We start from the raw sequence: 14,460 nt of genomic DNA, 5'->3' as shown, positions 1-14,460 counted from the left end.
GTTCCTAAGAAGTTAGAGCTGAAATGCATTTATAATCATTCAAGAAAAGAAAGATCAGATAATATATAAATTAATTTGAAGGTGTCTTTGGCAGAGCTTAACATTGTTCTCATACTGTTCCTTCTATGCATCCCATTCCTTGAGCCATCCGAGACCTCTGCATTTTTGCCTCTTTCCTTCCTTTCATTCCCCTTCACTTTGCCTTTCTTCAGGTTAATATGAAGAACTATCTAAAAGCCATTTTGCACTTACACAGCTGAAAAAGTCTGCCAGATTGAGGTCACACTGAGACCACTGTGATAAACTGCTTTTCCATCTTCTGCCCAAAAATATTGCTTAGCAATGGCCCATTGCCTCAAAGCTTGCATGCAGATCTGAATCCCTGAACTATGAAGTGGAGGAAGGTGTTCAGTTCATGACTCCAGGTTCAGATTCATGCCACTGTCTAACTTTACTCTTTGATACCCTTGGTTTACACCAGAATGTGGAACAAGCATGCTTCTAAACTTGCCTCTCAAGGCAGTGTTCACCATTACATTTTTTGAGACTTGAGAGAACGTGAGAGACACCTGAAAATTCAAACCACACATTTCTATGCACTTCAGTACTACTAATTATCCTGCAAATGTAACTCTGCATATTGCTGTCCAACAGAAGCCACTATTTTTACACGGTTCTTTTGCACTGAATAGACATTGATCTCTTGCAGTATTTCAATAGAATTTTTCTACAGAATTTCTTCTGCAAAGAAGCTATTTTTCAGAAATCTTTGAATAAAATTTTTCAAACTTCTTCATGCTGCTCTCCTCAGTTAAAACAATTTGTCCAAGAAAAATATTTAGATTCTATTGGTTTTGTTATAATATCAAGAATTATTTTTAGTTTATAAAAAGTTGCATCCAAGTAGCACCGGTCCATTTTAAGTTCGTTCTGCCCTTTCAGTCAATTCCATGCTGCCTAATGCAGGGCGATGTTGTCATCACCACTTGTGCAGGAATGTACAGTGTATGACAAGCTGTGGAGAGTAAATTGTCTGTGTCAGTGGTTTTTCCTGCTGTGTTTGCCTTTGTACTGTAAGCTAAGTGGTCATGTGTTAAAGGGCTAGACCCACAAAAACTGTTCAGTATCAAAGTCCCAGCTGACTTCTTTAAATAAGTAACTCCAAAATAGTGAGTCATGCCTATCTGCTGTGTGTCCCAGCAGATGCTTAAAATTTTTAATCGCTGTTTCCTCCCTTAAAGTTCTCTGCAAGAGAGAACTAAGTATGCCCAGAGTTAAGCCTTTTTCAGGTAAACAGTTATGCCTCCAATGAGATCCATAAACTAGGTGGTTGTCTTTCCATCTCCTATATAAAATCATATTCAATCATTGTTCTTACAGGCATACTTTCAAGTTTTGATTTTGCAGAGAATACATTAACTGTAAGAGCAGCAGGCAGTAGTGTTTACGGAAAGTATGAAGATGAAGCTGACTTCTCTTCCTTACCTTTTGGAGTTGTAGCTTATGTCTAATTAATTAGTAAGATTTCTAAGAATAAATCATGTATCAGGTGCTTCCTCCCCCCCCCAGATGCTAAAAACAAGAAATGAGCTTTTAGATACAAAGCCCATATTCAGGATTAAGATAGTCATGCGTTTGGGGAGATGCCAATATTCCTGATGTTTGTCACTTCCATGGTGTCTGGATGAGTCTTCCCACATTATTTTGATCAATATAGGTTTTATTCTGTATAATTGATGGAACAGCTTCAGTTATTAAGTTTGAACAAATTCCACATGTAATCTGTTGAATTTTCTTAGACTAATGCTTCACTACTGGAAGAATAGCTTTATCCTGTGTATGTTGTATATTCTGTACTTTCTTGCATGTTTATTTTTCAAGACCTCATTGTCTACGGTATGGTAGTTAACTTTTGTCCTTCAGATTTTCTCCTCCTGAGCTGTTGAGTTGGGTGATATTTATTTAACTTTCACTGTTTATTTTCCTTTGATCAGTTTTCCTCTTACTATCTCTTACAATAGTCTGTTGTTTTTCCTGCAGCACGAAAAGAGGGTCGATATCGGGAACCACCTCCAACTCCTCCTGGTTATGTAGGAATACCTATTGCTGAGTTTGCAGAAGGTGGTTCGCATCCAACCAGAAAGCCGCCAGATTACAACATAGCACTTCAGAGGTCTAGAATGGTGGCACGGACATGTGAGACTCATGGGACATCAACTCCACAGCAGCAGTCACATGGCCATTCAACTAGCAGGCCTGTGAACAAACCTCAGTGGCATAAACCAAATGAGTCAGATCCACGTCTTGGTCACTATCCGTCTCAAGGGTTTTCCACAGAGGAAGATGGTAAATTTCTAATTGTTAAATTTTGAGTGTGCTGCATGCAAAAACAATCAGTGCTTTCACAGGCATAAAGCAAATTACGCAATTGCGTTCCACCATAGAAATTCTTGCCGTAATTTGAGCTCTCTTCCATCTTTTAAAACTTGCTATTTGTTAACTTTTTGTAAGGGGAGGAATTCAGTTCTTCCTAAATATAATTTAAAATTTGGAATGTTCACCCGAATCTTGGACAAACAAGCAGTTGGCTTAGGCAACTTCTCTGGAGGTGCCTGTGTTCACCAGGTACAGCTCTGCCTGTCCTGAGGGTTTCCAGCATACTTATTGTTTGACACTAACCATGTATTTAATGGTCAAAAAAGTATCCTGGTCTACAGAATACCTGTCCATCGATCCCATAGAGCATTGTTGCTCAGGTTTATTTTGGATAGTCACTCACATTCTACCTGAAACTCTTACACTGTGGACATTGGGTCTTCCACACCAACTGCTTCATATAATGAGCCCATTACTATTTTGCTACCTTGCTTGCCCAGCGTGTCTGTATCTTTATGCTTTAGCTCAACTGTAATGAGCTATGTTTTTCTATGGAGTGCAAGCATAACTGGTTGCATCTTTAGGGCAAGGTGCTCAAAATTTAGTCAGGGCAGTGCCCAAATTACACATTGGAATGCTTTGTTTTACTTAATGATAGAAAGACTATAATGTTCCCCTTCCCTCCCTAACTGTTTAATTGCTAAGGTTTTATGTGTAGGGTGAACTCAGAAGTTGAACATGATGGAAAAAAAGGAAGTCTACCTTTAATCAAATTGCCTCAAACTTTGAGAATTACCATGACAGAGAATTTTAATTGTTTCTACCAATGATGACTAAAGCTGCACTCAATTTTTATGCAGTCTTAATATAAATAAATCACAGATATATTCAGGGAAAAATGTAAGATGGCTTTATGAAGCTATTGGATATTGAGGAATAGCTGTTGTGTGAGGATCTGCACCTAGCTCAGTTATAGCAATTGTATTTTTTTTCTTCAAGAACAAAATTACAAAGGAGGAATACTCATGAGACCTGAAATGTACAGATACTTATATTGTTTTAAAATACATACCCAATACTATGAAATGGAAAACACATGAGCGCAGTACAGTTGTTTCATTCAGTAGCAGTCTTGTTCTGTATGAACTAAATTCTGTTTTCCCCTGTCCTGTTGTGTTTGCAGAAGATGAACAAGTCTCTGCTGTCTAAGACTTGGACTTTTCTGGATCCAGAGTGAGCCACCTTAAAGGAGAGCACAAGAAGACGTCCCTAGAATAGGAGCCTTGGAACTATAGTTAAAGGATGGTGGACCTATTTGCCTCCTTCCCTGCCTTAAAGCAGCATGGGGCTTCTTCCTCCGCCCCTCCCCCTTCTGTCCCCTCTCCCCTTGCATGTGAAATACTGTGAAGAAATCGCCCTGGCACTTTTCAAACTGTGTTGCTTGAAATGCACAGTGCAGCAATCTCCAAGCTACCACTGTCGCTGTCTGCCACATCACACAGTATCATTCCAAATTCCAAGATCATCACATCAGGATGATTAACTCTGGCTGCACTTCCCAATGCCTGGAAGGTTTTGGTTTTTTTTTTTTAAATCTTCCTTTTAGATTTTAATCACAATCCTAGCACTTAGTCTCATTGGGATAATGAGATAAGCTAGTTCTCAAATTACATTTGGCCTTTAATCTACAAAGAGAAAAATGCATTGAAATCCTTCAAGGAGGCAGTGCTTATTTGCTTGTTTACAATGCCTTTGTTACTATTTTGTATGTTTGCATTTTGGAGATCAAATACTGCATCTGCATAGTAATTACAGTATTATTTTATACCCGTAAGTAGGGTTGCCAGCCTGAGCTCCTGGAAAGAGTACTGCTACCACGTGGCTGAGCAGGGCAGAAGGGAAGGCAGAGGTTATGAGGATGCAGCCTTTCCTTGACCGTCTCACTTCACTCTTAATGTGCCCCACCCTGGAATCTTCAAAAGTTTGTAAATGTTAGCGTTAATGGCATCCTCAGCCAGCCCGGTCTAGTGTAAATGCAGAAACGTGTGCTTGCAACTGGCTGGTGATGGAAGAGGACACTGTGTGTCTCATACCTGTGCCTTGCGGGATACAGGATGGCATACTAAAAAAGAAAGTGTCCCATTCTAATGAGACAGATGGCAACCCCACCTTTAAGTTATATATATATATTTTTTTTTATTTTACTATATAGTAGTTAATTAAAAGAAAAATTAACTGGATAACATTGCAGTGAAGGCAAGTTGGGATGTCACAGCTCCTGTCAGCTGTTAACACTGATCTAATAACCTCCATCTATTGACTTTGGCATTAGGGGATAAACGAGCCTTTAAGTAATGAAAAATAACACGTTTAGATTTGCCAGCCTTTGCAATGCAGAAATAGTCACAACTGTTAATGGCTTCATGGAACACTGCATGTGTAGAGAAGGCCAATGTGTAGCAACCACCTGCTCACAGCTGCTATTAACCCTATAATGACTGAAATGACCCTCCCCTCTATTTTTGTGTTGTTTTTGCACAGACTCCGGAGAAGTGAAGGCTGCCAATCCGAGTAGTACTCAAATGTGAGGAACTGCTGGTCTTGGATTTTTTTTTTTTTCCATTGAACTCAGCTGATCATATTGATCAGTAGATAAACGTAAATAGCTTCAACTTTTAAAGATCAAATTGCAGTGTTTTTTCACTGTATCAAACAAATGTCAGTGCTTTATTTAATTCTCTCTCCTGTAATCATAGCTTTTGTCTATTTGCTTATATATCACATTGTCAATCATGCATTTGTAATTTTACATGTAATATGCATTATTTGCCAGTTTTATTCTAAAGGCTATGGACCTCATGTGCATATAGAATTACAAAATCCTAGCTCTATCACAAGTTGCACAAATGTTATATAAGCATTAAGTAATTGTAGACCATAGGACTGCTAATCTCAGTTCGCTCTGTGATGTCAAGTGCAGAATGTACAATTAACTGGTGATTTCCTCATACTTTTGATACTACTTGTACCTGTATGTCTTTTAGAAAGACATTGGTGGAGTCTGTATCCCTTTTGTATTTTTAATACAATAATTGTACATATTGGTTATATTTTTGTTGAAAATGGTAGAAATGTACTATGTTTATGCTTCTACATCCAGTTTGTATGAAGCTGGAAAATAAATAAATATAACATTAATGAAGTCCATATTGATTCTTATGCATTTTACATGTTCCACATACTTGAACAAATTTATGAAAAAATTTTACTTCTCTGTGTATTAATATTAAAGGGACATTGCCAAGTGATGTGGGCAAACCATTGGTGTGGAGTTTTTCTTAATATACACTTGTGCTGAAAAATTTTGAGAAGTTTGGTGTGTGTACTGCTGAATGAGAATGACTGATAATGTGGTGTGTCCCCAGCAGAAACATTTGAGATACCAAAAAAAGAGTGTAGGTATGGTCTTAGGTATATATAGAATGTAAACATTATGTAAACAGTTTTAAAGTAAAGATTGTGTTGATTTTATATTCTGAATGGTGTAAAAGTAAGGAATACATGTTTTAACATTTGGTTAGGGAGAAGTATGGAAAGTGATCCATTTGAGTCTTTACCGAAGAAGGATTTTATAAGTCATAAAGATCACCCAGTAGCATCCCCAGTATTAAAAGTTGACATTAATTCAATGTCAAATCTATAGAATTTTTTTTCTAGGGGTTAGATTAATTATTTTCAGTAGTATGCCAAAGACTGGGTTGAAATGTCACAGCTAAAGCCATTATCAGCTCTATTCCATTTAGCTTTAAAATGCTTGACAGGTGTTGTTTCCAAATCTAAAATTAGTTAATTGCAAAGAGGAGCAACAAAATGTGTAGATTTAAGTCGTCTTAATGTAACTCTAGAAATGTTCTACACTTAAAATACAATCATAAGAAAGTTAAAAATCATTGAAAATACAGGACTTGGAAACACTCTCTTTTTATCACTGGAACCTCTAATGCTGTAAGGAAAGAAATCATAGAGGCTATTATATTTGTATGGTGTGTGTGTGTGTGGGTGGAACTACTCTCTGTGAATCTGTGGTTAATACTTGTTGGGTACATTTCAGCAAGCTAGAGAACTACCATTGGCTCTGACATGAGTAGAATGAATGTACATTTTTACATATATTTACCTGCAAGTTTGTCTTTTGGTAATACTAAAGGTACATTGTTAGGGAAATAATTCTTCTTGTTGACTTGTGAGGTATGTGAACCATTTGGACATTTGTCAATTTTTTTCAATGTGCTTAATTTAGTATTGAATTATGCAGCATTCCCTATTTTTCTGTTTATTCTGTAATTAATATTTTTAGAACACATTATGTAGAGACATCCTCAACACTCATCATCCAATATACATTATCTCCTAATCCACAATGAATTAAGCAACCAATTTGGTAGAAGTAAAGACCTTGCTGTGGTATAGCTGCTTATGAAACAGATTTGATAGTTGTTCTAGTATGTGTAATATGAATTTTGTACTTATTGTGTGGATGAAGCAAGATGCGGACAAGTAAACTGCCAGTTCTTGGGATCTGGTGTTGCATTACCCGAAATTGCACGGAACACTGAAATCTAAGGAAAAATTTTTTGCCTGAAGAAATGTCATTCAATTATCTGTACTCTTTTATGACTTTTTTTTTACTGAAATTTGTTGAGGCAGAGGCTACTTCTTTCTGTAGTATATTACACATTGGAGTCAGCCATAAAAGCTGAGGTATTGAAGGTACTGCTTTAATGGATTAACCTTGGTTATCTGGAGAAGCATGCATGTTTTACATCTATAAATCTGAAACTAAAATATTTGGTCCACCTGAAGTGAGGAACAGTGTTACTATTTTAAAACAAAACAAAACCCCCCCCAAACCCTCTACTTGCTTCAAGACTAGTAGGAAACATAACAGTTCCAGACTTCCTGTCTTATATGGATTGTAGAATAGTTGAGACAAAATCAACTCTGGAGAATGCAAGTTATGATTTAATTGCCAGTATTAATATCTATGTATTACTTGATATGTGATGAAACAAAAAATACTTTTGTAGACAAAGCTTATGTAGCACCAATAGCCTGTCTAACATATATTAAATAACACAGATCTATTGAGAAAAATATGACTATTGTTAAAATTACTCTGAAAATTGACCCCCTCAGGGGAAAGCAACCATCTGAGATGATTAGTATAATTTTGTCACCCATCACTAGATCATTCTTTAAGTAAGCTTTACAGTCTTGTGTCTAAAAATGGCATGCTTTGAGAGAGGACTGGGAGTGAAAGTAGGTTTATTACTGACATAAGATGGAATCAGTTACTTTCTGTTTTCCACTGAAAATGTGATAAATGAAAATTTGTTGTTTTTACTAGAATATGAAAATCTTTAAAACCTTATCTTGCTTATATGCAGTGACTATTCAGGAATGAGTAGATACGCCCCAGGTACCAGAATATTAGCTGTTCTTCAAACTCATAAATTGCCATAATTATATCACAGGAACAAACCAAGATGCTATAAACCTTGAGGGTATTCAACTATTAGCCACCATCAACTTCATAATCTTAAACTATTCTCATTTGGTTTTTCTGGGATTATACAGTGACACTCCACACAAATGTCTGCATTCCCTGTGAAGAAATGAGTCTTGGCTCTCTGTGTGAAGACTCAAGTTTAAGTAGAAGTGCTGGCTTCTTAACTGTAGACTTATCTACCTCAGCCTTTTATTTGGTGGCACTCTCTCATGGCTTGACATGCTTGGTCTTCTCTTTCAGTTTGGAGATTTGTTTGGATGTTTTGGGGGGTTTTTTGGTGGATCCTTAAATGGGTAGTTTTGTCCTAGGTAGTCTAACCTCTGAAAGTAGGATCATTTTCTTTGCAGCGCTGTTGCCCTTGCTGGCAATGAAGTTCTTTGTGTGTGTGTGTATAAAAACATTATGTATGTGTGTGTAAATATATATCTATAAATATTGTATATGTGTGTGTATATATGTATATAAAAACATGGTATACTAATACAGCATCCAGGTTTTTAGCTAGGTTGTCTGCACTGGAAAAGAAGCCAGTACAACATTATTTAAAGGCATTTGATGAGTGCAGTTTGTCAATCTTTTTCTCAGTGAAACACCAGAGTAGTGATGTTTAAAATGCCTTTTCAGTCATTGCCATAGTATTTTGACATGCAGTTGTTATCTTCTGATATGGTTCCAGAAAAAAATTGCCCCTTGCCCCAGAGTCAGTAGCTGTGGCAGAGATAAATTGCCTAGGTGGTGTGTTCAATCTTTTTGAGGCTTTTCTCATCACTAGAGAAATATGAGGGGTTTTAAACTAGTTTGAGTTTTGTGTAAGATCATCTGAACTGTTGGCTTCCTAACAGAAGGTAGTCCATGTGGCCTAGGATGGCTTTGCTTCCCTTCTGTCTGTGGTCAAGGGTCCAAGTAAAACATAGGGAATTGCACTGATAAAAAGCAACCTTCCAGACTGAGGCCCGACTTTTCAACATCGGTGTAGAACTGGAAAAGTTATTCTGATTTGACAGTGCAGGGAACCCTCATATAACCTTGATACACATTTCACTCTTAAGAAGAGATAGCCTTTGTTGCTGCATTTCTTAATTGGAAGGTTAATGCACAGCCTCAGTAGTCAAAAGGTAACGAGCCTCCATGTGCTGTTTTACGTGTCTATGTGATTCTTTCATTAAACATTCTTTAAGCTGAGTGGCTCTCTTTCTTTCTGTTTTCTTTTGCCTATGTCTTACAGTAGCCATACTTTCTTCCTGTCTGTCTTGTCAGAGTAACCCAAACTTCAGTAGGACAAGTGGAGGAGTGGAAACTTGTGTAGCCACTCTGTATCTTGTGCAGTTTGAATTTTTGTTAACATAGATGTCCAAAACTACTGCTTGAAATTAAGCATGATCTGCATTTTGATCTGAATTTTATCCTATTTCTGTCACTGTGATTATCATGTCAGCACATCCTCCTTGTACAATATTCTGATCTATCTGTTGTCAATGCCCTCCAACACTGTATTCTCAGCCAACTGTATTTGTGCTACGATGACTATTATTCATTATTAAATTTAGTCCCAACTTGATCATCAAGAACTCCAGCAGCAGTCCCTCTCCAAACTGATACTTCTCTTCTTACACCACAGTTTATTCCCACCTCCCATGCAGGTAGGTAGTTTCTTTTACTTGATATAATATCTACCTTGCAATTTTTCCTTTGTATTTAGTCTGGGATCTATAAACCATTTTCTGTTTTGAGACTTGTTCTCAAGATTTTATTAGGTCAGGCTGGTTGATTGTTTGTTCCCCCCACTTTTCTCATGTTTGTTATTCTTCAGTCACCTGGTATAGCTACTCACATGATAGCTTCATCAAGTCTTGTTATTCAGTCTATGATATCCAATACTAGTTCTTTCAAAACTTTGGGCTGGATGCTATCACCATTTTTATTAGTCTGTGCTTAATGACATTTTCCATATTGAAGAATGTTTCATGTTGTTAGGTAGTTATAGAAGGATTATTCCTGAGCTCTGTTCTTTCCTGGCCATATAGTGGCCCCAATTACTCATTTTGGTTTTGAGATATTTATTCAGTTGAAGAATATTTTGTTTTTTGTGTTAATGAAAAGATCTTACTCAGCTTGATTTCTGTCAATTTTGATTTTCATCTCTATCCTTCAGAATACTAGTTTGTTAATCTTTGTTTACTTTGCTGATTTTGGTTGGGGTTAGAGGATAGGGATTAAAATTTTCTGGTTACTCTAAAAATTTGTTTTGTTTTGGCTTTTTGTTATCCTGGAGCCTTGCCCTACATGTTTCTTTCTCTCGCTGATGACACACATTCTGGACAGCTTTTGTACCTTGGGTAATCTATGAAATAAGTGAATCTTTCTCTCTGTAATGTTAGCTGAGACCTTGACTGAAGAATTTTACTTGGGTTTCAGTACTGTGCTTTGAGAAAGTCTGTGCCTTCTTAACAGAGTTAAAGGAGAACAAGAAAACTTAAAGGTCTGTGAAATGCAACTTCCAAGGAAGGCTCTAGTCTTATTTCTTATGACTCCTTGGGCTAAAGATCTTGACTGTCCCTGGACTCTGTGTAATGTTTTTCAGTCTGTATGCTGTGAGCAGAGATATTAGTGCAGTGTAACTGTTTAAGATGAACAGACCTGAGGACTGATTGAGGTCCCTCTTGTGGTTAAGGCTGAACATAAACGTTTCTAAAGAATTTTGAATTTTGTTTTCTGTTCAAATAATGTTGGCAAAATCACCAAGCTTCCTGAAATTTTTCATGCCATGTCTTGGTCCACGTGAAGTTCACTTGGCAAGTCAGTATTTGTGAAAAGCTCATAGCAAAGACTTCACTGAAATTCATGTTCATCAGGCTTACATATTTATTGCTCTTGAATATGATTCAACAAATTATTCATGTTTTAAGTGCTTTGTTGACTAAGAAAGGGTATACTTAGCTGCTTCTCCTCTTCTCAGCACATACGTGCTTTTCCTCCTCAGACCTCCCTTGTTCTCTAGATGCACAATTCTCCCTCCCTATTAACCTCTTCCTGTTGCTTATATTAGCTGCTTTCTCACACAGCTTCTCTTTGCTCCTTTGTAGAACACTGTACCACCCATTTCCTTCCTCCCAAAGTGTGTTTGGTATGCAGTCTTCAGAAACAATGGAAGGAGGCAGCACTTCAGTCTCAAAAAGCTTGAAAGGAGTGCACCCAGGCAGGGCAAATTCAGACTTCAATTCTTTGTCTGAATATACATAGCCCTTTTCTCAATTGTTCCCTGAAAGCTGGTCTGTTCAGGTTTCTATGTAGTACCCTATAGATATCCATTTACTTTGTTGCAATAGTTATGATCTGATGAATACAGAACTTCTTTTATTTGCTGAAGTCTTTGTCAGATACAAATCGACTGTGGCTTAGGAACAGTGGAGGTAGTTGGAGAGGAGGGGAAGGAAGGGAGGGGTGGTGGTTCTGACCAGACTTCTTAAATCTAAACAGTAATCTTACAAGATAGAGGGGTCTGTTTTGTAATTAAAAGGGTCTAGTCCATCTGACTGTTTTTTTTAAATCACATTTCTGCTGCTTTTAATCATATTTGACCAATGTGCCTTCTCTATGAAAACATGTTTCTTTCCAAAATAATGTTGGAGATCTGTTGTTTATGACCTGTACAGGGCTGAACTGCTTCCACTTTGTGTATTACGATGTTTGGTTGGTTGGGATGTCTCCATTCTGGCAGTTACTCTTCAAGCAGCTGGCTTTCCAGAGTGGTGAGCACAGGCAGCCTTTTTTGGTGTGGCTTTGTGTTTGGATCTTTTCCATTCTCTTTATGGGAACTGGCATATCATGGGTTTATTTGATATTTTTGAAGTCTCCCTGGATCTGCTGTAATTCATTGAAGATTGTTTCCACTTCCTGGTTGCTTATGCTGCAGAGGTACCTGGGTTAAGGAGTCAAATGGATGCATCCTACTTCTGTTCTTGTGACATGTAAGTGGGATGTAATGTTGCAATTTCAGTTAGTATGGAGTAGTTCACAGATTCTGATAGTTTATGAGTAGCTGAAATAATGTCTTTAGGCAGTTAGTATCACCCTTTTCCTTTAGGGGATTGGACAAAGGCTTGCAGAGGTCAGCAAATATCCTGTGGGTACTACTGCAGCCAATTTTAATTTCACTTTCCCAGGTATTTCTGGCAGGCATTTGAAGGTTGTGGCTATAGCTCCCTTGATGTCATCTTTGCATTAGGGACATAAAAATGTCATCACTTGTGGGCAAGGCTGCCTTAAAGTCCTATTTGTGCATCTGCTTGATACACTGTGCACAAATAGACACTGTGCACAAATATAACTTTCAAAATGTTGGTCCACTTGCAGAGAGTGAGTTACTCTATTCAGTCAAGTGATACTGTCTATAATTATCACTAAGGGGATGAGTTGGTTTAGTGTTTGTTTAAATTGCTTGGATCTATGCAGACATTGTCCTTACAACTACTGGTCTGGGGGTTAAGCGTCTAATTTCAGCAATTTTGCCTTTGTTTTCCAGGATTTGTTTTTTCTTTGAGTGCAATGAATTCTTCCTGAGGTAGGTGTTGTATACTCTGTGTCTTTTTAAATCTTTGCAGACCTCTAAGTTGCTGGGATGTCACACTACATTGTCTGCTCTTAGTACTTTTTTGGGTTTTTGGTTGTGTGGTTTTTTTTTACTCGCCTAACTATTGTTTGAATTTTTTGTTTCAGGTTTAGGGTCATTGAGATTTCTGAATTTACATGTTTTAACTGAAATCAGGATTATGTGGTGTTTTTGTAGTACCTGCAGTGTCAGTCTTTATTCCTTTCTTAGTTGTAAACTTGTCCCTGGTTGTAGTGCTGTCCTGATGATTGTGTCCTCGTAATTTTAATAGCTTGTCTGAAATTTCACTTTCTTATTCTGCATACTGCTAAAGAAATCATTGCAGCTGAATGCATTTGCTGCCTGCTGATGTGCTGATATTCTGTTCCTCTTTGCATCTGGTGCTAGTCCAAGTGTCACAAACAATTTATTTTTCTTGTTTTGAAGTGCACTAATGCTATATGCACAAGATGCACTTGACGTTTAAGTTGGGCTCATCTTGGGCATACTTTCATTTGCAGCAGTTAGTGTCTTTGGCCAACAAGCAGGACATTTTCTCTTGAGGATGCATCTCAGCATGCAGACAGATGGCTATGAAAGAAAACATTTATTTTCCTGTATCCTGAGAAATCCTAGCTTGAACTGTTAGAATTCTTAATTCTTCACGCAATTCACAGTTTTTCATTATGGTTTCTTATGGCAGCCTGTACTGTAATGTCTTATTTGCTGATTATTTTCTTAAAACAATCTTCCTTACTGCATAACAATACTGATTGTTCTGACAAGATATTCCTACAGGAATCATTTTTGTGGTTGGGAAACAGTAGCACAGATTTGCAACTGTTTCTGCTGTAGATAGCTACTAGGAATTCCTTAACCCTTACTTCCCATCTTTGCCAAATGGAGAAGTGTGTAACTGGGTATGTAGTTGGCATTCTCAACACTTTATACTGTGGGTGAAGAAAGAGGCTTATTTCTAATCAGCGGAAACCAATAATGCTATGTTTTTTAATAAGATTTCTATAAGCAAAAGTTATACTCCTTTCTATTAGTTGATCTACCTTTAATTCCCCCCTCCTGCTCCCTGATATTGCAGCTGTATTATCCAGTGTTTCAGTTCTAACACGGTCTCCATAAGATGTAGACCTGTATCATATTTTGTTCTAGTGAGCTATCCCAATGGCTACATGATTTGCTGCATACTTTTTCCACAGCAGAAAGTTCCAGTTTAGTTCGCTCTGGAGCAATCTGTGCTCTGTAGTTGAGAAGGTTCTGCCCTCAGTCCTTATGGGCGTTTGTGAAGTTTGCCTATTAGTGTGGGTCACTACAAACCAACATTGTGGTTGAAGCACAAACTTATGCAGATTTCTGATGCTCTGAAAGTGTGCATAAATAAAAAGGCACACAAAAATGACAGGGGAACAATGCAAATTGCTGAAAGCAGTCATGTTCCCCCTTCATCCAAATGAGCTACTTGACAGTTGTTCAAGTTTCTGTGGCATGATGGGCTGAAGGCTCTCTTGCAGGCTGTTCCGCTTTCAGTGCCTTGTTGAATCCCTGCCTGCCTCATGTCCTTGTGGAGACAAGGGCATAAAGCTGACTTAGCCGAGTGATCTATGGTGTTCTCTTGATTATTCACCTAGGATTGTCAAATAAATTGCTGTTGCTGCTGTTTGGGATTTGTAGGTTAATGTTTTATACATTATTTTACTGGTTTCCTTCTCCCTTCAACTGTATATCTTGCAGTCTTTGTAAATTTAGCCTATACCAATATTTGTTTCACGTATGAGCTTTCATTGCCTTGTAACAGCACAATCTGCCCTTCATTCCAATCTGTCCCCACTGTTTACCCTCACTTACTATATCAAATTTGGATGCTTAATTTAGATTGGACACCCTTTGAGAAAGGAAGTATGTATTTATAAAA

General features: G+C 37.6%; 1 protein-coding gene across 10 annotated transcripts in view; it reads left to right on the top strand.

Moving 5' to 3' along the window:
• The window catches only part of RAPGEF2 (Rap guanine nucleotide exchange factor 2), a 188,664-nt gene extending 182,970 nt beyond the window's left edge, over positions 1 to 5,694 (top strand). For all 10 annotated transcript variants that reach the window (XM_074822922.1, XM_074822924.1, XM_074822916.1 and 7 more), the window contains 2 exons: positions 2,041 to 2,346; positions 3,560 to 5,694. In XM_074822922.1, the coding sequence (XP_074679023.1) occupies positions 2,041 to 2,346; positions 3,560 to 3,585 (332 nt within the window). In that variant the 3' untranslated portion in view covers positions 3,586 to 5,694. The remainder of the gene's footprint in view (positions 1 to 2,040; positions 2,347 to 3,559) is intronic.
• Positions 5,695 to 14,460: the final 8,766 nt, after the last annotated feature.

The sequence above is a fragment of the Strix aluco genome, chromosome 4 (genome assembly GCF_031877795.1).
Source record: "Strix aluco isolate bStrAlu1 chromosome 4, bStrAlu1.hap1, whole genome shotgun sequence".
Classification (NCBI taxonomy): Eukaryota; Metazoa; Chordata; class Aves; order Strigiformes; family Strigidae; genus Strix; species Strix aluco.
Note: the sequence above shows the minus strand (reverse complement) of the source record. Positions and strands in the feature narration are given on the sequence as shown.